This window comes from Anas acuta, chromosome 4, assembly GCF_963932015.1.
Source record: "Anas acuta chromosome 4, bAnaAcu1.1, whole genome shotgun sequence".
Taxonomy (NCBI): domain Eukaryota; kingdom Metazoa; phylum Chordata; class Aves; order Anseriformes; family Anatidae; genus Anas; species Anas acuta.
This window is the reverse complement of record NC_088982.1, coordinates 43969044-43994297: the sequence shown is the minus strand read 5'-3', so window position 1 is coordinate 43994297 and position 25254 is coordinate 43969044. Positions and strand designations below refer to the sequence as shown.

The 25254-nt window shown below is 38.5% G+C and overlaps 1 protein-coding gene across 9 annotated transcripts in view; it reads right to left on the bottom strand.

The window, feature by feature from the left end:
* Positions 1–25254, bottom strand: part of FHIP1A (FHF complex subunit HOOK interacting protein 1A) — a 94831-nt gene that overhangs the window by 22673 nt on the left and 46904 nt on the right. For 8 of the 9 annotated variants that reach the window (XM_068680943.1, XM_068680940.1, XM_068680944.1 and 5 more), the window contains 5 exons: positions 22399–22630; positions 20397–21023; positions 15465–15623; positions 13257–13343; positions 1499–1666 (listed from right to left, as the gene is read on the bottom strand). In XM_068680943.1, coding sequence (XP_068537044.1) covers positions 1499–1666; positions 13257–13343; positions 15465–15623; positions 20397–21023; positions 22399–22500 — 1143 coding nt within the window. In that variant the 5' untranslated portion in view covers positions 22501–22630. The remainder of the gene's footprint in view (positions 1–1498; positions 1667–13256; positions 13344–15464; positions 15624–20396; positions 21024–22398; positions 22631–25254) is intronic. The other variant, XM_068680948.1, reaches the window with a different exon arrangement.

Genomic DNA, 25254 nt, shown 5'->3' with positions numbered 1-25254 from the left:
TATAGGGAAACATTTGCAATATGGTTGCAAGGACAAACGAGAAATCAGGAATCTTCTGCAGAAGAAGAGCTAGTCTATTTTTGCGTTTCATAAAAAGAAAAGATTGAATGTACTACCAGGAGATAAAGAGGATAGTATTTACAAGCGTATTTGGCCACCTGTCTGTACATAAGTTTAATCCCGTGATTTATTAATAAGTATTTTCAGCGATAGTAACATATGCAGCTTTTGTGCTATGGAAACCACACAGAAGGCTGCAGCTCTGGCTTTTGTACTTGGCCAAGCTATACTGCAGAAAACTCATTTAGTATCACAGAACCATTTTGGCTGGGATCCTGAGTTACTCAGGGCTGGAGAAGTCTTTACAATTCCAATCTCGTTCGCCTATGGAACAGTAATTAATGATTAGCAGAGACAACAGCATTTGCATTTTTGTCGACAGAAGCTGTTTCAGTTCTCAGAGTTAATCCATCTTAAAAATGCAGTAACAACAGCATATATCCATATTTCTGTTCACTCACATTTCCAAACAAATTCCAGACTAAGACACTGTCCCTAATACACAAATGTAATGCATGCGCTGGTGTTCTGCTTTCTCTTGCCCTAAAACTCTATACGGTATTTCACCCATGAAGTTGTGCACCACACAAGATTCAGCCAAGGCTGCCAGCCAAGCAAGGCTCAGAATTTTAGTCCAGTGCAACAAGTATTCATTTTCTCTGCCAGAAGATGAAACTGTTAGCACAGGTAACTTGCCTATCTCTGTAAGCTACCTCTCCAGTCACTGTGGCGCATTGTGCCTATACTGCGAAGGGGCTCACTGCAAATTTGAGATAAACCTTACTACACGGAGGAGTGAAGAAACAAAAAAGAAGTGGCAAATCTCATCACCTGAGCAAGAAAGTGCTTTTTTTTTAATCGAACAAGAAAGCTGGCAATACCTCTGTTAAGCAAACATGCTACGACAATACAGCCTTGGTTCCTGAGAAATACATTGGCAATGCTGCAATCACAACTTGAGCAATTTGGAGACATCCTTACAGGGCTCCCACGGTCTCCTACAAAGATCATTTGCAAATACTTATGGCTAGGCAGAACTCCAAAGATCAAAAATGCACCTCACCTTGATTATGTTTATAAGTCCTGGGGATGAGTTATCTATGGCAGCACTAACTCAGCCATATCCAGAATGAAAATACTTCCAAATTGCCCTTTAGAGTTCTAACAGAATTCAAACTTCCAAAAGCCCTCATCTCCCTCTATCCCATTTTGTGTATGGGTCAGACCACTTCACACATAAATCAACTTCTCAGTGCAGCAGTGCAGCCATAGCCAGCTGCCAGCATAAAAAATATATAGATTTTTTTAAAAGCACACATTTGGGTGGGGCAGAAAATTCCTAGTTAGACAAATGCTCACTGCAAACACGGACTCTCCCATTCAATTAGTGAACCTGCATCCACACTGAGCACCTGACCGTGCCTCCTGCTGGCCTTACCCGGAATGGCGTGTTGATTCGGCTAGTGAGCGTGTCTAGGATGTGCACATTCTCATGTCGATGCAGCAAAATAAAACGGAGGAAAATCTTGAGGAGGGCTGGCTCTGAAACACTACGCAAGAAGAGATCCAGGTACGCAGTGGTAGCCATCACTTCTTCCACGGTAACCTACAGGAAAATAAAAGGCAAATGCAAACAAACTGTGCACACAACATCCATCCCCACCCTGCAACTGTACGATACCCAGCACCCACCCTAAGCTCTCCATACATTGCCACCAAAACACTGAGACCCTTGCTTTTAAACCTGTGAAGTAACGTGCTTCTGACTTTCTCATAAGCATTCTGAACCCGTTTCTTATGTCTTGCTTCCCCAGAAGTAAAAACTCCCCCAACCTGCCAACACCCCAGATCTCATACATGCTGAAATACTATGAGCTAAATCCTGCTAGAAGTTCCCCACCACATTTCTGCTATGTCAGGGGTTTTGAATCACACTTCTGCCGTTCCTCAGAAGCATTCTCAGATGTTGTGAATGCCTGGATATACCGTGTTATGAAAAATAAATGACAACAGAGCAGAATCAAAGCACAGTACAAACTCATAGGTCCGGAGCTTTAAAAAATAAATTAAAAAAACAGAACATGCCTATCCACAATTTTGCCACTATTTTCCATCTCACTCAATTTTTAAAAGCTGTGTGTATACAGCCATACACAGACAAACCAAAGACTGAAGTGTTCGCTATTGCCTATTTGTATGTTGAAACACAATTGTCCCATATCCACGTGCTGCTTGCATACCATTTGGATAGCCCGTACTGCTCTGCTTAACGCAAGCCTTTTGGAGCTTATCTATTGACAGGATGCACTGGCAAGGCGCAGCGAATTCCAAAGGCCACCTCTGCACCACACATTGCTGTTGCAAAGTCAGCTTTTCAAAAATAGTTACCCAGGAACCCAATAAGCTTAAGTGTACAAAGATAAACCCTCATACACAAAAATCTCTCTGTATGAAAGAAAGTATTAAACATCTTTTGTTTACCAAACTTAGCTGGATAAATGAAAAGACCGATTTTATTAAAAAAAAAAAAAAAAAAGAATCAAAGCTGTCACTTAAGAACTAAGAGGATTTAGAAGCGACTCAGAAGGGCAGCACTTACGTAACACGCCGTAAATATTAAAATCCCTGTTCCATTCTGCCGCGCGTTAGCTACATGTACAGTAATGTCATCCAGCAAACGCTCCCTTTAAAGCATTTAAGATCACAAGCTGCTTCTGGCCAGTTACACAGAACATAGGAATGCTGTATACAGCCTGCAGACCTTATGGAGAGGGAGCACTGACGAGGAGAATGCAGAGTAGCTCTGAAGTTGAGGTCACTGCTTCCCTCTCTTTCTGAGGCTTTATTCTGATACTCTGCTCCAACACCCTTAACACCAAGCAGCAGACTACCAGCTCATTTTGGTATTAGAAACAAAACAGCAGGGAAGCTGCAACAGTCAAATTTTTCACCAGAAATAAGCGAGTTCATTTCTCAGTTTATTTTGGTCAAAATCAAGCACTAAAACATACTAGTGAAAGGAAAGGAATACAGCACATTTTCACTGGCTCTATGAACTTCGTAAAGCTACGTAAACAACAGCCAGACAGGTTTGCTAGATCTGTAGTTGTACAGTCAGTGCTGCCCAGTACAGAAATGAGAAAAAAGATCTTCCCTGAACCAACATTGATTAACATACACTCCAACTCAGAATCCAGTTTATGAATTCATTCCTCTTCCTTCTCCTACAAATGTCAAGTGAAAAAAAAAAAAAAAGTTGCGAGATCAAGCACCCCAAAGTTATAAATCACCAGGATTAACACTGTGGCTACAGCTCTGGTTCAAATTCTGCATTACTGTAAATATTATAATAAAATGCCTTTTTATGTGCATATGCACGTAGGCACGCATTTCCACCGCGCTACCGCCACATCCTAACCACCATAAAATTTGCTCAGGAAATGAGCAAGGGGCTGTGCAACAAAGGAAATTGTTTCTGGTTGGAGCTGAGATTCGTTTTTTTGCAATAGCCAAAAGGTGTGGGAAGTTGTGGGGTAAAAAAAATAAACATAAATAAATAAATAAAAGACTTTCTGATTACAGCCGCTGACTGTTGCCCTGAGAACTGGCATTTTCTGTTTTGTGTTTTACAGCAGCAAACACTAAAAAGCAAACCCCAAGAAATCCATCATGTGACATCATAATGATAGCATACAGTTCATCAAAGGGTTTAAAACCTCTGCCAAGAAAAGGCCAGACAGAAGTAATATATTGTTATGTCTCTGTCACTCCTCCTTCATCCTTTATGAGGAAAATGAAGCACGCACTTGGCCTGCGGGTTTCACAGATGTTTGCTGACAGCAGAGGAATGGGCCTATGTAGATATATAAAGTACTGAAACTGTAAATGAAAGCAAGCAACGGCTGCAGATTCACAAGGGCAGTGACCTTTTTCTGAAATCAATGCTCTTTGGGCAACTCGTGCTACATTTGTATCAGCAAGAGAAAGCCATGCGCTTTTCAGAGTGTGCATCATGAATGAAACAAAGGGCAGAAGAAAGCCAGCGAGAGACTACTTTAGGAAAGAAATGTTCAATTCTGAGAGCATGTTCAGCGTTCCTTGCAGCTTGGGGACTAAACAAAAAAGAAATCCTCTTTACTGTAGCCAACACCTCACTGACACCACTAAACAGAGCTAGAAGCACCAAATAGCGATTAAAGCAGCCCAAATAGGTCACAGAAGAGTTACTTATAACTTTGTTAAACCTCAATTGTTTGGATTGAGGTTTTTCATGCAGTGTGCCACATCATGTTTAATTCTTAATTCTTCTTGGGAAGGATGGTGTTGAATCTGCTTAGCCATTTGCTGAGAAAGAGGGAAGGAGAATCTTTTTGCATTTTCCAGTGAAAATGCACCACCTTCACCACAACACTCCTTCAAGCTTGTGCAATAAATGAGGCTAGGGTCTATTTCACAACTCCCCATAAAACGCTCAAGGCAGGCAAGTTAAGGGTACACAAGTGACATTACTGCTACTTGTGCTGGGATTTCTCTCAGCGTACCTTTGTGCGCAACTTGTCCATAAAACCAGCACAGAGATGGCCCTTCTGCTTCCTTACAATAGCAAATCAAAATATATTGCTCTGTGGCATTTGAAACAAAAGCCATGTATACAGCTTAGGATCAATTAAGCTGGCAAGCAGATGTGTGCTTTTACAGTCACATCATATTTTCCCCATCTTGCATTCTGGGTGTGCTTCTTGATTTTACTCTTCCTGACAATAAACGTAATTTCTGAAGATTTGAGACAGCAAAAGAAGGAAGTCAAAAAGGCTAATTTTAGCTCCTCGAGGCTAATTTCCTTTTACTCACTGGGATACACTAACCTGTCCTGAATGAGCCTCTAGGGAACTCACTCTCTTTTGCAATTAACTAAGGAAGGACTTCGGAGAAACCAGTCACACCAGGCAAAAATCAGCCTTGGCAAAGACCTTTTAACTCAGTAAAACTGTTCCACGTAGTACATAACACATTCAGTGCTGAAAGCAAGGCTGGTTCAATTTGTGCAGTTATTACTGAAGATCTCTGTTTTCTAAGACATGCAAACCATAATATTAAGCTTCATTCAGACTACCTGCTGTTGTTTCTCCTGAAACTAATGTCTTGTGAGACAGATTTGGGTAAAGTAGGAAAATCCTTTAAAAAAAATAATAAATCCAAATCAGTATTTAGGTAAGCAACAAAAGAACAAATGTTCCTGGAGAAAAAAACATCACTACACACATCAAGAATGTTCACTACAATCAAAACCTGAGGCAGCTTACAAAAAACTGTATTTCACTGTAAACATTGATTTCAGTATAATTCGTCCTAGCTAGCCCTCAGAGTGAATTTATGTGAACAGCTTTGAAAGGATGATAAGAAACGAGCCAAAACTTTCACATATCCACGAGTGTGACATTTAATCTGAATATTCCTCACCTCTGATAATTCAAGGATCAAGAAAAATACCATAATAAAGGCAGACGAATGAAGAGGTGGTAGTTTGCTGGAAGTCCTTTGCTAAGTAAGAAAATTTGGAGGTGTATTTTTGATAAAGGTATTTCAGCAGTATTAAAATCCATCACTGCTACAATAGCAAAAAATGAAAACCTACCAGCAGCATACTTTGCATTAGATCCTTTCTACCAAAATTGCTTGGGAATGGTAAAGACTGGGGATATCTCTGCTCTTGAGATAAAATTGTAGGATGGAAAATGAAAAATGAGAAAAATATGTATCCATTACATTACTCAGACAAGGATTCTGCCATTTCTATTTCCATTATCCATCGTTGTAATGACAAAAACTTACTGGAATTTTGAAAAATACACATATAAAGTATGTATCTAAAAGATGCCATCTGGAAGCCTCATCCACATGTTCTTCCTTACAACACCCAGTCGTTACAGATATTTTTGAAGATTACAGATACTTTTACAAGAGGGACTACCCGAGAGCCTTCATAGCCAGACAGATACTTGATCAGAGATTATTGAAAACAGAAAGCTACTTTTAGCATTTTAATACCCTTCTCTTATTATGTAATAATTTTTAGTAAATCTTTCCTTGCCTCTTCTGATGACTGATTAGATGGTGAGGCAGAACGCTGTAAAGAGATCCAGCTTTTACAAGTCACCGTGCCAAGTAATAGCAGAGAGCCAGAAATTACTGTCATTGCGAGTTCAGTTTAATATATTACACTGACTGTGTTAGACCAATTGCACTGATTCTTTATTACTGGCTATTCTCCCTTGGGATCTGCACTATATACTTTCTAATTTACAGCTTTGTGCCTTCTTACGAGAGTATGGCTTTCATGATTCCCCCTCTCCTTCCTACAAGGATTTCACACTATGAAGAGACCATGAATGTCCTCATTAGATCTTATCTTCTAGATCCATGAGCAGTTTAAACCTGAATAAATCCACCCCCCTGATTAAAAAGTAAAAAATAAAATTCAACCATTCCCACCCTCTTCTCCTTTGTATTCATTTTCAACTTCTTGCCCCCTGCTTATACTGGCAGAAGTGTTCATGCTTCACTTCATTGCACAGTGAATTGGCTCAGGGAATTGATTCAGGATAAAACTACCTCGGAAATAAAGGCAAGCTTTATCCTCAATCAATCAGTTTCCCATCTGAACAAGTGGGATCAGTGACAGAGAAAGTTTGCATTTAGGGAGGAACCAGAAAACACAAGCTGCTTCAACTTCCTTCTGCTTAAGTTAATAAACAGGCTCAGTTTGTACCTCGTTAAAGTTCAAATCAATTGCCTGATGTAAAAAGTGAACGGCACCTTTAACATATGTCCACTTTGTAGCAGATAAAATTAAGTTTTGTAGCTCCTGATGGGCTTCTCCAAAGCATAAGACTATTCCAAGTTTTCCAGTAAGGCTGTATTTACACCGTTTTACAGCAGCTGTCCAAACACTTCTCAGTAAGGTGAGAGACGGGATTATTTCTAACTGGAAACTGACGTTCTTTTAGGATATTTATAAAGATGCTACTTCCAATCAGTATAGTGTAATTTACAGGTCATTTCCCCCTAGCTGAGCAGTGTAATCACCGAGCAAGTATTATTGAATTATCACAGTAGCATACCACTTCAGAGGTTTTCATTTAGATGGGTTAGTGAGCAATGTACCTGAGGTCCACTTGACAGGACTGTGCCAGTGCTCCCAGAAACCTGTTCTGTTTGCTTGGCCAACAGCAATGTTTTTCACTAAAAAGCTGGTACAATTTTCCTTTATTCAGACTAAAACTAGCTTTCCGAGTAGAGAAATAATATCCTAGCAATTAAATGCATATAGTGTAGCAGTAAATACGAAGAAATGAAAAATTTGCTGTAATCATATAATTTGACAAATTTTTAGCACTATCTTCAACAAATTGAAATTACATAAATTACATAAACATTCAAAATGATCAGGATTGCTATCTGCATCACCCAACTGTTCTGAATGCCAAAGTAAATCATAGGAGCTTCCAAGAAAGAGGTGTATATAAACAATATTATTTGCATCAAAGGTAACGTAATATTGCATATATAATCACCGTCTGACTCCTTGTTATCTAGCACATGGTTTTGATGGCAAGAATCTACACCAACTGAAGATCTCATGAAAAGGATTATCCACTGATGAGCTTCCTACAATGGCACAACAAGTATCTAAAAGAATAAGGTAAACAAGCACTTTCTAATACCAAACACATAAAAACTAGAAGGCAACAGGGCCCCTGTCACAAGCAGTAAGTCTCCTTCAACTTCAGAGGCATGATTCTGATTCACTGTGGGACTTCAACTAGACTTTAACTGATGACAAAATTAGCTTGATTTGATTACTTGGACCACTGTAACATTTGGCCCCTGAATACCTTATTTTTTTTGACAGAGCTCCAAGCAGTTAGCTTTGAAAATTAAGTGAAAAAATAGCCAGTGAGATAAATCACAGAAACGTAATGTCATGGCTCCCTTCCTGAGCAGAAGTACACCTTCTCGCAAGTATTTTTTCCTAAGTACCAGAAGCTAAGGAGGAACGTAAAGATTTGCATAATTTCAAGTTGTAACTGGCACGCCATCAAAAAGTGCCAGTCTTAAATTATGAGCAGATTTTGTCAGATAGTCTTGTCTTAAATCCCAGACATTTACACCAGAAAAAAACGAAGCATGGTTTGGCCAAAAATCGTGGGCTGTTACTACGAAATGGAAACTATCAAGCTAACCTCTCCTTTGTCCGTCTATCTTTATGGACAAAGTATTTTATTCTTTCTGGTTTTAACTAAATCCGTACAGAAATAAGGAATTCGTGACCTTGCATAACAAACGCTCAGACAAATCCCACTGAACGGCACTGAATCATGTGTTTCCATTTCTCTAGAAACTCAGATGTCAGAAGCAAGGAAGGTAACTCTTGTAAGAAGTACAATAAAAACCAACCAAAGGACAAGACAGGGCTATTCACTGCAGCCAGTTAATGCATATCCCCAGCTACGCGATACAAATCTGAGCTCTGTCTACCCACTTGGCAATGTTCAGCTTCTGGGATAGGAACATATTTGTCAATTCCTCATTACGTGGGTAGGTGGGATAACCCACGCAACACGACAACAGACAAGTACAGACCAGGTATAAATTAGGCTGCAAGAACATGCTATAATTAGGACACTTATCTTTCAGAAACGAAGTTAGGGAGTCATAAACTCAGACAATGTTTGTTTTTTTTAAGCACATCACGGTTAATCTGCTCCCTAAATAACCTTCAGTGTTCACAGTGAAAAACAGGTTATTTCAAGGCAGCTAGCCTGCACAATAAATTTGAAACTTCCTTAACTGGAAAAAACCTGAACTAGCTGATTCTTTTTTCAGCTACATATCGGCTCCCTGAGCTGAATAAAACCATCAAATCACACCAAGCAAAGTACGTTGGTCTCCCCATCCCAACTTATTCATAGCAATGCGTTGCTATCCTCAACACTCTTGTACTGTCTCATTCACACGGTGAATCATGTACATAGTAAGTACATGTGGGGGACAGTCTGCAAAAATTTTAAAAAGGCTTTACTACATAATGCCATGAGCATTACAGACAGTTCAAGATCACGTATATACACATCTCAAAGTCTGGAGCCATGAACTGAAATTCTGAAAAGCTGTGACACCTTCACAAAGTGTCCTGTTGAATTGTGCACTGTTTTAAGCAGGAAGAAGAGAAGAGCATTTCCAAACACATTAAGGACAAGAAGGTGAATAGGAACAGGCAGGATTTATGAAGGGGCAATCATGCCCTCTACAACAAGATGCCTGGCTCGCAGATAAATGCAGAGCAGTTGATATCTATTCTTGCACAGTTTTTGACACTGTCTCTTGCATGGTTTTTGACACTGCCTTTTGTACAACATCCTCACAGACAAAATGATGAAGTGAGGTGGATTGAAAACCAGTGGCAGTGCTGGGCTCAAAAGCTTGTGATCAGCAATGCAAAGTACAGCTCAATGCCTGTGAGGAGGGGGCTACGCTGAGGCCAGGGCAGTTTAATATCATCATTAATGACCTAGATGATGAGATGAAGTGTACCCTCATGCAAGTTTGTAGACATGAAGAAGTGGGAAGTGCAGTTGACAGACTGGATGGCTGTGCTGCCATTCAGAGGGACCCTGACATACAGGTCCTTGGGGACAAAGACTGGCCACATGCAAGCCGTGAGTTCTTGCAGCAAAGATGAACTCTGGGCTGCATTTCCAGCAGGTTGGTGGGGGGCATCCTTTCCCTTTACTCAGCACTGCTAAGATGTGCTGGGCCACCCAGGACATGGTGGAGTACGTCCAGCAAAGGACCACAACGATGAATGTGCTGTGAGAGCATCTGATGTATGAGGAGAGGCAGAGAGAGCTGGGACTACTCGGCCCGGAGAACAGAAGGCTCAGCAGGATCCTATCAGTGCGTGAGAATACCTGCTGGGAAGGAGCAAAGGTAACAGAACCCTTCTTGGTGGTGCCTGGTGAAAGAATAAGAAGCAATGGGGCAATAAATGAAACCCTCGAAATTCCAAATTGACATCAGGAAAAAAAAAAAAAAAGGCAAAGAAACAACTAGTGCACTTCTCCGAGCAACTTGCTCTAGCTGATCCTGCTTGAGTGAGAGGTTAAGGCAGGATGACATCCACGGGTGCCTGCCAGCCTCAGTTATGTTGCAGTTCTGGACAGAAACAGGAGAAGGAGAGACTGGCCAGCATGATCAAGGCTCAGCTTCAATCCAAAAGCGAGCAACCCTCCTCATGCCAGACATTTTGTTCATATCAAAATACCTCAGCTGATAAGTCAAACTAATGTTGCTGTTGCTCCACGAGGGATTAAAAGATAACAAGGTTATTAGCTACACAATTTATTGAATATTGCTTGTATGGTTGTTTGGCTGATTTTATTTTATATACTTGAATAATCTAAATTAGATTTGGTGATCAGACAGGAAGTCATATTAATGTGATTTGTTGATGTGGCTGTTGTTGTTTTACACAGAAATCAAATTCTATCACAATGAGAACACAGAAGATTGAAGATTTCTTTCCTAGATGTCTGCATTCTCGACTGGAGCTGTCTTTTCAAAACAACAAATTCACGTCTGTGTCTCTCTGCAAAGCAATTTTGAACTCAAAACATCTACTCCTTGAGGGAAAATTGGAGTAGAATACATAGAGAACAGATCTGAAGTAGTGCGAACAGAGCCAAAAGCTCCTCTCTCTTCTGAATTCTGCATTAAGCTAGAACCATGGGTACCAGACTAGATGTGGAATGCTAGGGCCTGCATGCCATACAAAGTCCGGACTCGCTTCCTTCCACGTCTGTCACCAACAGGTATCAGAAGCAGCTGTTCCATACCAATTAAATTCTACTAATAAGATTTCCATGAAGAGAGATTTACAGAACATGTACTAATAATTAGCATCTCTTCTTTAACCTTCCCCAGATCTGTCTTCCAAGTCAGGTTTTTATACCATGCTCCTGTATACATGCCAGAATTAATCCAAGCAACCCACACCAATAAACAACTGGATAAAAAAAAATCAAGATGCATGTAGTATTATTCAATGAAAGTAATGAAAGTACTTCTGCTTTAAAACCACCGTGATGTCTCTGGCCTTTCTCTCATTTTGGCCCTTCCCACATTTCACCTTTGTGTTATTAAGGAGAGAAAAACAAAATTTGCATTACAACACTGGAGTCCCCAAATGGATGATACTTGCTTACTCCTCAACACAGCATGAACTTTTGAAACGACCACTAGAAATCACTGTAGTGTATGAAAGAGCTGTTACAGCATAATTATCTATCTTAGCCCAGAGGCATCTGTCCCAAAAGGAAAGATGCAAAATATTTATTTTCTGTTAAATTAATGTGGCACGACACAAAGACTGAAGAGGTCAAAGGTACCTCCCTTTGTTTCCTTTTGCTACAGATTTTGGTCTCATATATGTGAGAGCCTTGTGTCAAATCCACTAGATGGTGCAATACATCTTCTCCGTTAAGTGTGTTTGGGGTTTAAATATATCAAATATTTCTTTTTTAATGAGAAGTCAAACTTAATGCTCATCAAGGAAAGGTTTATTAATGGAAGAAAAAGGATGCAAGAGAATTTAAGAGCTCAGGAAAGACCTGGGCTTGAAGCTTATGTGTGTTAGCAGCCAACACCTCCATTTTCAAGACAAGTATGATTTCACCCAATTTCAGAATATATAAATGCGGTTCAATAAAATATCTATCACATGAAGTAGCTAATCTGAACAGCATGCTTTAAAGGATTTAAATAGCATCTATAAAGAAATAATCAAGCCAATAGGAGGTTCGGAGTTATATTGACCAACACAAATAGCATTCAGCTGCATGGTAGTATTCAAGAACCCTGAAATTTGTCTTGAGCACTTCATAGGTTAAAAACAGTACCTACTAAAACTAGAGTCCCACGGCTACCTTCTGACACCTCACTTGTTATCTGTAATGTTGACCTAAAGCTAGCTCCTGTTTCACTTTTGATTGCACTTCCCAGTGTTTGTACTGGATTAAGTCAAGAAATTTCTACAAAACAGAAAAAATAAATCCTGTTAGGTAAGGGGGTGAACTATCTGAATGACAGATTACAAACTTGATCTGGATCACAGCCAAATTTTATTTCAGCCCCTGCCAAATTCTCAAATGTTTGTGTTCTGCTGAATCGTTGAAGATTCTACACTGCTTATTACTTTCTTGGTAAGTGACTGCTTACCACAAGGAATTGTGTGTACTGCCAAGACAAGTCCTACACTAGGAAGTAGGAGATGGTGTTTCACTGGCCTCTCAGAAATGGAACAGGTGCACAGCTTTCTGCTTGGCAGGCTTAGTAAAAATTAGTAGAACTTTTAAAAGTTATTTATTAGTCTTCTCCTGGCAATTTTTGGTAGATATCCAAAAAAAAATCTTACTTTTTATTCTCATCAATTCCTGCTTTTTCTCCTCACACAAGATGTTCTTTTTTAGGAAAATGACTGTTAATTGACATATTCTGCAGGACATGTAGTTTCCTGCAGTCCAACAAAAATAATAAAAAATAATAAGAAAATCAGTAATTCACCAACATCAGTGAAATATTTTGCACTAAAACTCAAAGATTTTTTTTTCTTTGACATAACGTAAATTGCACCCTAGCACATTAGAAAATTGACATAAAATTCAATTTCTTCTCCACTTTATGAAAATAATTCTACCAACTGTGGTAAGGAAACACTACCAACTTAGCTAAAGTTGGGGGAATATTTATTGACCAAACATTTTCCTTTTCAACATTTGGAATTTGGGCATTTTCCTTTTGGTAAAATATTCATTTGGGAAAAAAATCCCTCATGGCAATGTCCGTCATGGTGAAATGCTGTCTGAATGGTCACTGCTTTTTGATGGTATGTCAGCCTAGTGCAACAAAAAGGTTTTGGTTCTCCATTTCACTTCACAATTTTAAACATTTTCATAAATATCCTCATTTTGCTTAACAATCTGCATGGAGTAAATAGGAATTCTGGAAAGAAAAGGTGGGAAGTCAGCCTAGAACTCACTACTGTTATGTTCACTCAGCTATGTTCAATAGCATCTTCACGGAGAGATCATCCATAACGTCTTTGCCTCATTCAAGCCACACTTGCATTCACCACTGACCTTATGGAGCGCAGGAGCCATTACTGGCACCAAAAATCCATTGTAAATGTAATTCACAAGCTGGTTACGAATCAAAGGATGTGCCACCTAAGGGGAAAGGAGGTGAGGAAAGACAGAACAGTTCCAGTGAGATTTCAAACAAGACAAGGAAGATACTACTACTGCCCACTACCAAAATAACTTCACATTTAAAAAGCCATGTTCATTTGTCCTTCTCACTAGCATTTTCTACAATACGGATTCTTAAGATTGTGTGTTCCTCAAACACAAACTGTGTTCAATTACGGTAAGCCTGCCAACAGTGGGAGAACAGGGCTTTTCAATCTCCGCGTGTGTTGACAAAGATGAATGGATGGACAGCAAAGCGTGCATGCCCATGCATCAAGGAAGACTTGAGATTCTAAATTTAGCTCTTGCAACCTTCTCAGGGTCACTTGAAGGTGGACTTGCCATCATTAAATTGCCCTCTTACAACAAGAAAAAGCAGAACAACTGTTTTCCGGTGTTTTAAGAGTAGGTAAACCAAAGCGTTCTCTAGGCTGTGGCATAAGAACATTCAGTTCACATGCTCTTCCCCCAAACACTGGGGAAAAAAAAAAAGAAAAAGAAACAGAAAAAAACAAAACGAAAAACAGCATACGTTATTTATAAAATAGGTTATTAGCTTTAAAAAAATTGAACTGCTATTGGAAGCCAAAAATCTACTTTTATAATGATGCATTCACTATTTTCCACAAAATAAAACATATTACCAATTAATGCATTTAAAAGAAATTTAATAAGAGCAAAAAAAATATTCCTTCAGAAGCACTCCAGGTTAATATATTCTGTTTGAAGTTTAAATACAAACTTGAATGTCACAGCCTACATGCAGCCACAAATACATTCTCCTACTTGCAATTCTTCCCAGAATTCCTATAATTTATAACCCTCACTTTGAAAAGGGGAAGAAAAATGGTTACCCTTCTTCATGCTGTGATCCAGGGAAAAAGTAGTAAGTGGCAAGAGGTCTTGGCTACACTGTCCCTTATTAATCTCTGGCCAAAGTTTTTCAGTCAGCACAGAACAAGCCACAGCACAAAAACCATTCCATGCATTAAGCAAAAATTCCTGCTGTAACTGACTTTTCTTCTGCGCATTGCTGAAGATAGACTGAAGACACAATCAGGCAGCACTCAGAAACTGCTCTTTTGTGCATGCCAACTTAAGATCTTTAATCATTTTCAGTTTATTTGAAAAGCAGTTTTAAAATTACATATTCTTAATTCGTCTGCAGCAACTTTTGCATGGACTCTAAAAAAGGTATCAAACATATCTCCTACAATTGTAGATCTCCTGCATAAAAACACCACTTGGACAGATGTTAAAAAATCTTTTATACTGCATTTAAAGAATGACAGCTACTATTATTCTCACTTGTTCAATGCTTTAATAGTTGATCAGTTGCTTTACTGTATTTTGCACGCATCTCACTACAACTTATTTTTTATTTAACAGTAAATGTTATTCTCAATCCTATTCAGTGCATTTCTTTAAGTAACACATACCTACAGCCCGTGTAGAATTTATATCCTATGTTAATAAAATATTGGGCAAGCGCTCTATAGGGTCCTCTGTCCTTAAAAAACAATACAAAATAGATTTTTCTGGATCAAAGCCAGAAAAAAATCAAGAAGCAATTATTAGGAACAGAGTATGTAATCTAAACAGGCCAATCTAAAATTAATAATTTAAATGCAGTGGTCACTGAAAGGCAAAACAAACTAAACAGACTATTTTCTTGTGTACACTGTTATAAGAGCTTAAACAAAAACAGGGTGTTTTTTAACACAAATACATAAATAGTACTCTCCCCCACCACGTGAAAGCATTCAATTTACTTTTAATATCAACAGTAGCATTAAAATGCAATAAACTTTTTTTTTTTTAAATAAAGAAAATACTCCCAATGTTGTGATGAAAAGCCAAAAAGCAGCACAATTATACTGAATTTATTACAAGCATCTGTCATCTGAAAAACAAAAACATATTAATTCATCCTTACAACTGGAACAACCAGCACAAAGCCTTCACTTTATAAGCAACTTATTTAGTGTAACGTACAAGTCCATGCCATCAATAAGGGAAACTAAACTCCATCATGCAAAAACTTTTGCAGAATATATAAAACTATTGCTTCAAGAGAACAGGACAACTCTGCTCCATTACCTGTATCACAGCATTGCAAAATTCAAGAGAATTCATGAATTGCACAAGGGCTGGTGACAACAGCCAGTCATCTTTCAGTAGACAGTGCCACTCTTCCCCTTTTTCTTCCAACTTTGTAGGCAAAGACGAATAGAGGCCACTTAGTCCTGTTGCCAGCACCTGTATTTCAAAAACAGCAGAGAAATAAGTTAAGTTTCTAAATGTTCATCTGCTTGAACGCACAACAAATCATTTCTCTTGCTAGTTTTAGTAACTCAAGAGACTGTTATGATTAATTCAGTTTCCTTTGGAAGAGTTCTGTGGCAGAAAAACATGAGTATTTTCAAGAGCCTTCTACATATTATCCTTCTTACAAGAACTGGTAGTTATGAGAAAGTGATGTGAAAAAGCAGATCATCTTGTATTCTTTATCAGAATTTATATATTTTTTTAAATGCTTGTAAAATTATTTTACACTTTCGTTCATTTAACCTCCAGAAGAAGCCACCATTGTCATATCTCCATAGCCTGTCAGATGCAGATGGTTTGAATGTTACCACTTCCATATGCCTATATAAAATTATTTCAGCAGGAAATAGAAAAAACTAGAAATGGAGCGGGAAGTGTCCCCATCAACAAAAATGAAGTTCAGTCTCACTCTGGCCACAGATACGTGTTGACTTCTATTCATAGACATGAGTATTCAGTTGAATCCAAGTCACAAGAATAAATTTTTAACTGTTAATAATTTATTTTTTTCCTTCTTATTTACTTGGAAAAGGGAAGGGAAGAAAAGGGAAATAACTTACTGTATAGACATTTCCAGTGCTATTAAGGCTTACGGGTGATCTATGTAGAATATTATCACAGAAGCGCAAAAATGTAGTTTTAGTTACAATTTTAAAAGCATATTTCCTCCAAAAAAAACTTTTTAAGTGTTACTGAATATATCAAGAGCATTGGGAGTTCAGAACCAAACTTTTAATTATTAACATTATTTGAAGCTGGAAATTTTTATTTTACAATTCTCATCCTTCTGACACGATTTTCTACAACTTCAGGGCACTTTTTAAGATGATGTTCATTTTAATGGGATCATTAAGACTCAGCCTGATGGAAACCTTTCAGGTTTTCATTCAGTGAACTCTCAGAGGAATTTGTCTGTCCAGAAATGGCTACTTGGCATCTACAGGGCTAGACAGTCAAAGCCCAGGTGAAACAGAACTGTTTTCTCCATTAGAAAACAAACACTTGACAATGTGCAGGTCAACAACCCAAGGGTTCATGGAAGGGGACGGAGGTGTTGATGACATGCAAGTGTAACCAATTACAACTGTTAACCTATCCAGCTGGGCAAAGGCTGTCTTTCTGAATGCTTTCCATTTCTAAAAAATCACAAAGCTTTGAAGATGAGCTTATTCTGGTACATATAATTAAGCCAAATACCATGAAAAAGATAATACTGTGGGAAACTCTGCTTTGGCATGCTAAGCTACTTTTTCACACATAAATATACATATATATTTATATATATATAAATATATATGTGTGTGTATATATATATGTACACACATATATACAGACACACACACACATACATAAAACCAACAATAAAAAGTTGCAGGAAATACTAACAAATCCAAGAAGCTAAACCATGGAGCAAAGCTTTATTTGTACAATCACATTCTTTTATAACAAGGAAGTATTTTCCTTTCTCTTGGTAGAAGAGCTCAAAGTAAGAAGTTGGGAAGATTTCACTAGACCTATTAAAATATTTCCAGTAATCCCCTCCACACTTGTACTCACAAACCCAGGCTTCAGACAATTGTAGAAAGAAAAAAAAAATCTGAAAAAGAGATTTTAAGTTTCTTTTGTGTGACAATCTCCTAATTAATGCATGCTTCATTTTCCATTGTCTGCTTAAAATTTAATTGCTATTTATAAGCACACACCCTCTCGGTAAGCAAAGCAATTTGATTTTCAGAACTGAGCACTATCCTCATTTCTCCTTGATATGGAAGTTTAGTTCTGAAGTGCATGAAAACGACCTTGAGCAAAACACGCTGTTCACTGCTACAAGGAGCAGAGAACTCCCAATCATTCAATGTCTCAAAATGGGGAACTCTTTAGCTTGTCCAACTTACTGGAGTACCAAGTGACAGATGTAGCTGTTAAAATGTGAAGCGTTTAGAAAGCTCTTATTTTTCTATGAAGTACAACACAAATAGCTCTATGTGAAACCGTGTTTCTAAAGCACTGAGAAACAGAGTAGCCATTAGAAGCAAATTTACTTTGTTTTAAATAAAAAAATATGTATTTTTTTATATATAGAAGTATGTGGTAAAAATACAACTACCATTTGAAATTACTAACAGAACTCTTCACATGTTATAAGCAGGCATATTAAATAATGCACACAGTCCACATTATGGAGTTTTAATCAGCAAGATCACAATCATCAATGAAAAAAATATTCTAGAAGGAAGGAAATGAATGAGTTCACATCCTCGGAGAGAAAGATCGGTTTCTTTTTTTTTTTTTTTGTTTTACCTTAAATAGTGTCCTTCTAGATTTCTTCTAACAATTGTTATGGCAGCCCTACATGCTCATCAACTCTTAGAAACACCTCCAAAGTTTTCTTTTTCACCACTGAGTCACGAGGCTCTCTGCAAACCAATGACTGATATGCTTTGTCTTGACTCAGAGAAGGGCACTGACTGTCTATGAGATTTGTAAATCTCATATTTGGTTAAATCATGTGTTGTCAATATATAAACAATTGCTATCTGGCCATCTTATTTTCACATTTAAGTTCCTTCCGTTTAATAATTCCTCATTCCTCCCACATCCATTGTCCTATCTCTGTGCAGTCTCAACTTTTCAAGTGCATTGGAGTCATAATACCTTCTTTTATACCTAACTCTCATGAGTTGTGGGGTATTTATAAATACAATGTTTCATGGAGAAGCTTTGAGATGCTACCCTATTCAAAATTCCATAGAAACATTGTTTTCCTGTTATGCAGTGAGCAGACAATACCTTAAATCACGAAGTTACAGAAGCTGCAGGTTAAAACATTGTAAAAATTACTTGACCAAAGATACAGGAAAACCTTTGTAAAAATCAGAAAGCTTTGCCTAAATAGCTTGTCTTCACGTTCTATGTCAAAAACACTTGTTAATGAGATGTTCTCACTCCAGCCTGTCCCCTTCCTTCTTTATAGGTTACTCACCCACAGCTTTGAATAGTATGGACAGTTTAGTTTTAAAAAGCTGCTAAACAAAGTGAGCTCAAAAAATAATATGGAGAAAGCCTTCAGGTACACTTTGGCACAGATTTGGACATACGAAGCGGAAGAGATTTATAGTCAGGCCTCGGCCCAGGACATGTCTATGCTATGCAGTGAGGCATGGTACAGAAAATCCTACATGCTATCAACGAATTTAGCCAAGTAACCAGAGACAGCATCATCACAGTGCCACTCCAACGCAACTCGGATCAGCAAAGAGCTGTGCCACCTGTTTTGCAGTGCAGATGTAGCCTCAGTGACCCTGATTTTAGTGATATGCAGCAATGCCACTGATGTCTACAGAGCATCTTCTTTCACCAGAACAGAACCTGGTCCTTGAGCTCATCACACTCAAATTCAGGAAAGACTCTGTGCTAGTGAGCTAATTCTATGGCACTGCATTAAAATTTTATTATAAACTTAGGCCAGTCTCATTACTGTTCAGAAAAGTCTGATTTTAGCACATTTGACAAGAGGCCATCCTAATTAGAATGATTGTCAATCATGGCTCCCCGCTGTTCGAAGGTTAATATAGCTGGCTTTTATCTTCAGTGTAAAAAGGATTTTTTTTTTAATTAATTGGAAGATGTAATTATGGAAGTTATAGCATAGAGCCAATAATGGCATCGGTCTCAGGGACAATTTAAGAACCAAGTTCATATTTTTTAGCAGCATCTATTAAATAAGGTCAACTGGAGTCTCTCAGCACAAGACATTTGATGCAACATTTACAACTGACAAAGGATACCATTTACAAGTTCTGCTTTGGAACTTCTAGGCTTTCTCCAAACTACAAACCTGGCTCTGCCATACCTGTCAAAGGGTACAGCAGTCTGAGGGGAAACAGAGACCTACGGCTGGAATAGCTGTCACCTGCAAATGTTTGGGTTGAAGGTATGTTAGTGTAAAAGCACTGTAAAGCACTCTGCTTTAGTAGCTATGAAAGGTTCCCATCCATTTAATTTTTTATGGCATTTATTAAACTAAAAATGCAAGCCACACAGAAGATAAAAGAATTGAGCCAAAAACTGGCACAGAAGAGCATCTTCTCTCCATAGTGATACTTGGTTTTAAAGCTGTTGCAGATCTCAAATTAATTTTTGTGATAAGGCATGAAGCAAGTGCAATAGTGCAATTCTGTTTGTTAAATTAGCTTATTTACTTGTTTAATAGCAAAGATTTTCCATTTGTGTAATACAGCTGATTTGTCAGATCTAACAAGGCAACATTACTACCAAGTTTTGTAACAGACTACAACATAGCACGATGGTGTTATGGTTGAGACAGCCACCAAAATGTGCAGATCGCTGACAAAGAACAAGTCGCCCACTTTAGCTTCCATCAGTTTCCTAAATCAACTCACTGAGTGACTGCAGGAAAAAAAAAAAAAAAAAACAAAAAAACAAAACAAACAAAAAAAAAACACACACACACTTGTGCTGGTCCAAAGGAGGGGAAGCACACTAGTACAGAAACAAGCAGCAAGCCTGCATTTGGGAGTAGGGCCAGCTTGAACAGCATTACAATTTGTAAAACAGCTGTTGGCAGAAACAAAAAAGTATGTTAAAACACATCTTTACCAAAAAGGACAGAACAAGATGAGCAGAACACAAGTGAAATGCCTAGCTTAACACTGAAGACCAAGCAAAAGAGGAACAACTTACTGGGCAAAAATAGGTGTTCTCTGCTATGTGGTTTGCAACAACATTGTTTTCTGCAGACAGGGACATTATGAAGAGCAGTGCATCACGAGCCTGTTGGCCCACTGTTCCTTCTCGATGGATGAAGGGAATCAGAAGGGAAAATATGAGGAAATTGGCAGCTCCTTGGTCCTCGCTGGTGTGGAAAAACAGTTCTAGAATGGAGGGATCTTTGGCTATTATAGAGCAGAGCTGGTTCAGGAGGACAACCAATTCTGTTTCCACTGTTGGAGTGGCTGTTCCTGAGCAGGAGCTCAGCAACATCATCAAAGGCTTCAAGATGGGCTTGTGATGTAGCAAAGGCTGGTGAGACTGGGTTACTAGCATTTCATACATTTTGAGTTGCTCAATTTTTGTCTCATCAGTGAACTCTCGCCGTAGGCTCCAAAGAAAAAGCTTCTCCATTATGTTTTCTGAGACCACAAACTCTAGAATGGGCCCCATTGAGGCGTCCTTTGCTTGCTCCTCAATTAGTAAGAAAAGCATGTGTTCCACGTAATTCTGAACAGTGCTGGCTTCATCAGGTGAAATTGCCCCATACTTTGCCTGAGTATTCTTCAAGGGATCATGCTTCTCTAAGATTTTTAGAACCTAAAAAGAAACAAGAACAGGTGAATTGTTTTCAGTGTATGTTTCAAAATATGCACTTACCTGTAAGGAAAAAAAAAATCAGGATTTGTAAAACAAGAAGCCCAAACCCTTTTTATGCTTTTACGATTTGTCTGTCAATAATCTTCTAGATGTAAAAGTCTCACGTTTGGCATGCAAGAGGCTAAAAGTTAATTCTTTTGTTCACCTTTATAAGCACCTGAATTTGCCACCTCTCTTACTGCAGAAAACTTTAGGTTCTCTGAAGCATGGCTAAAGCAGGTTCCTTTGGCCTTCAGAAACTGAGTTTCAATGATGTTTGCAGTCAGCTTCTTAGTCACAAAGGACTGAAATCAAAGGGCTGGCTCTTCACACAGAGTAACCATGCTCAGGAGCATCAATATCATGAGGTGACTTGCAGTTGTGAGAGAGGCAGAAGTCCACATAGTTGATCTCTCACATCATATAAAATACAAATGGCCGCTTATGCCCATGTACTCCTGGCAACATTCAACATAGATTTAGGATTTAGTAATAACTGCAATCCCAGCACTTAAATGCCCTGGATTAAATTCTGTTCTGCATGCAGTCAGTGAAGCTCATTGTCTGTGGAACAACCACCATATTTAGTCCTTTTGTGGAGGATAATTGCTGCAAAACCAAAAATTCAGCAGGTCCTCCCCTAACACAACAGAATCATCACAGTTCAATGACAGAAGGTGGCTCCTAAAAGACAGCTCTTCCAACACTGGAAATATCTCCAGAAACACCACTGCCCTTTCCTGGCTTGCTTCTAAAGATAGCAGAAGCAGCAAAAGCAGAAGCACAGAAATCAATTTTACATAAACTGTTATTTATATTACTGTAGCAAATAAGATCTTCTATCATGTTGTTCAGACCAAAACATCTTTGCCTACAAACAGTAAAAATCCTGATAACAAGCAAACAATTTCTAGAATCAGTGTATAATCTTTATCTGTCCATAATAAACAACCCTGCATACAGCTTGGCTCCCATACATCTAATGCTTTACAGAAGATAGGCAACTCTTACCTAGGATAAGGAAAGGAAACACAGAAGTTTATAACAGGGTACAAATCCCAGTGAATCATTAGAAAAGACAGGTGGAAGATCTAGACCTCCTGTAAGATATTACCATGTCTTACTACTTCCCTTTCAGATGTAAGTCTGGGGTTTGAAGTGTGATTAGTTAAGCCTAGCCATACCTTAAAACATCAATTACCTTTGTGTTTTAAAATGTTTAAACGTAGTAGATGAAGTTGTTCCTCAGCAATTCAGGATTACCCCCAAAAGCAAGACTGAAGGAAATTCATTTTAATGCAATCTTCTTCAAATCAATAAAACTCAATAGCATTACCTGTGCCCAGTGTGTTCTAAACACTATCATGCATGTTTCTGGGTCAACACCTTGCAGGCTCAGACCCTGCCGTTTTTTTCTGATACTGGTTCCAGAGGACATTATAAGTTTTCCAAAGGTCAACCATCTAGGCCATGCTGGATCTCCTTTGAAAATCCCGTACTTAGTAAAAGATGTCCAAGCATCGCAGAGAGATCAATATCCTGTTTTGAGCTTCGGTATCCACAGAATTCTGTTTAAGGAAAAATAACACAAAACACATCTGTACAAAAATTTATATATACACACACACACACAGAACATACTTATAAATATCACTAAAGCATTTATTTTATTTTAATTCAGTTGGAGGATGGAATTTTTTAAAACGTTATATGTGACCACCATCTTAAACTTCTCACGATAAGAGTTTTTAAGCCTCAAACAGATTTTTTGAGATCAGTGATTGAATTAAGGTGCTACTCAAATACAACAAGCTCATGCAATAAACACTGTATGCATACTTTATTACATTTTTATTTTTTTCTGTATGTTTTTGCCTTCTGATCATGTCTCTCTTCAGGGTAGCTTAATAACTGTTGCATAGACTGTACAAGTAAAAAAAGTACAGGTTCTTTATATATTTTTAAAAACAGTATTCCCATGAATAGATATAATCGTGAATACTTCATTTTTTTTTCTGTCAGAAAACATATCATTTGGAAATACCTGTAGCATACCCTATGCAGGTAGAAAGATGCACTTGTATCAACACCAAAGGACAATAACCAAAATCAAAGGACATAAAAAAATATAAAACCAAACCACCCTCATGTATTCAACGTCAAATAAATTGAGATGTCATACTAGAGGACTATAAGACCAAACACTGGCACTTTCTTTTCATCCATTATTTAATATCCTAGATATCTGAGTATCAAAGTAGTTGCACACCTGCAGGGAAAAGTTAAAATGAAACAAAGACAGATATCTTACAGATATTTGGGAGGCTTACGAGAACATAGTATTCCCTCAAGCGTCAATATCTAAGTTACACAGTTCCCCTCTTTTTTGCCCCTCCATCAACTTTAATTTTTTATTCTTCTTTTGCAAACAGACTCTGCTATTAATTTTGAGCCACAGCAAAATAAAACAACAACAAAAAAAAAACAACAGTTAAGGAAGACAACAAATGCACTACAGGTTCCTACAGCTTGTGTACAACATAGAAGACTTTTATGCATTTTGAAATGCTTCTTTCTCCAGTCTTCATTAGGATCCCAAGAGTCCTGGATATTCCTTGGCTTAGTCAAATATATTAGGAGATTTTTCTGCCACAGCCTATATAGCAATTCGTTGCTAGTGCAGTAGATATTTCTCTGCATGTATCTTAAAAGATAAAAATCTTTCTCTACAGTGGACATCTCTGCTCCCTGCAGGTATGCTCTGCTTATATTCTTGAAATTGTTAGCAGCAAAAAACATACCGACAGTCAAAAAAGTAACAGCAAATTTTTGCTGCATTCAGAATGTCCAAAAAAAGACCAGGCTACACCACTAAGATTTTTGAGACAAACAAAAAACAAACAGAAGTCGATCAGGCAGTCTTAATACCCCCTTGCTCCCATGTATGTATGTATATTCTCTATGTTTGAGATTCAACAAGATTCAACTGCATATAAGGGTCTTCCCTCCCAACCCCACCCCTTGCTCCTTATACCACTTGAAATACACATTATGCATTTCCTAAACACTGCTGTACAACACAATTAACACGAGCTAATTTCTCTCTTTTGCAGATAAAACATGCTTCGCATGGAAAGGCCAGCATGAACCCGGGACAGTTTATCCATTTGGGTAACACTGCTTCCTAAACAATGCTGGCACCCCATTCTCCTGTATGTTCAATGCACACAAACGTGGTGACCTTTACTAGCAGCTCACCATATCTACAGAACAAACCAAAAACATGCCGAGAAACCACTTAAAAAAGCCTGCTGCAAGTAGCTTTCCTAATACCACACCCAACAATCCCAATAAATATTTGAGCTTCTTTGGACCACCTGTTCACTTCATGCCCGTTCCCCCTTGGCCAGCCCTCTCCTCCAAACACAAACCTTCCAATTTCTGTAGCAGCTGAGCAGGCTCCTCTGGGCAGAAGTGCCCTTCACCGCACAGCCCCAATTCACCCTTCAAGCAGATCTGTCCTGTGCATGAAATGAAGCAAGCAGCTTTGGAAAACTTAATGTGATTGTGTAATTAAAGATGGTATCATAAGGTGCAGCAAGAGAAGTTAATTAACAAAGCAGAGGCAAGTTCATTTCTGGAATTTACTAGTTTTGAGTTGTTTGACTTTACAACTTGGAGGTTGTTTCTGTAGAGTTTGCACTTGTTGAAGAATTTAAACAGAAGAAACTGCTATTACCCATCTCGATATCACATGACAGATTGCCATCGTTACAATTCCGACAGTAGAATCAGAAACTTCAGGTCAGCCTTCCCTATTTAATCTAGCAAACAACTGTAAGGGAGATCATGGCTTTCTTCAAGACTGCCAATAAAAATCAAAGGCTGGTGACGTAAGACACTTGAGATACATGCAAAGCTCTAGGATGTAATACACACGGGCAATCTAAAACCTGTTACCTTCGCTTCTCATCCAACCTGTTCTAATTCTCTGTCCTCCCCAACCTTCACGGCTCTTCCTTCTCATGCATCACGCCTAACCAGCCTCACCCTCCACTCCCCAGGTTCCCAGCAGCATGCATTCCCTCCCCATCAGACCCTCCTATAAAACAAGAGGGAAAGACACTTTTACTACTTCTATCTTATAGCTATCAAAACATGGGTTTGGAGGGCAGAGGTGCCATACTCGTAC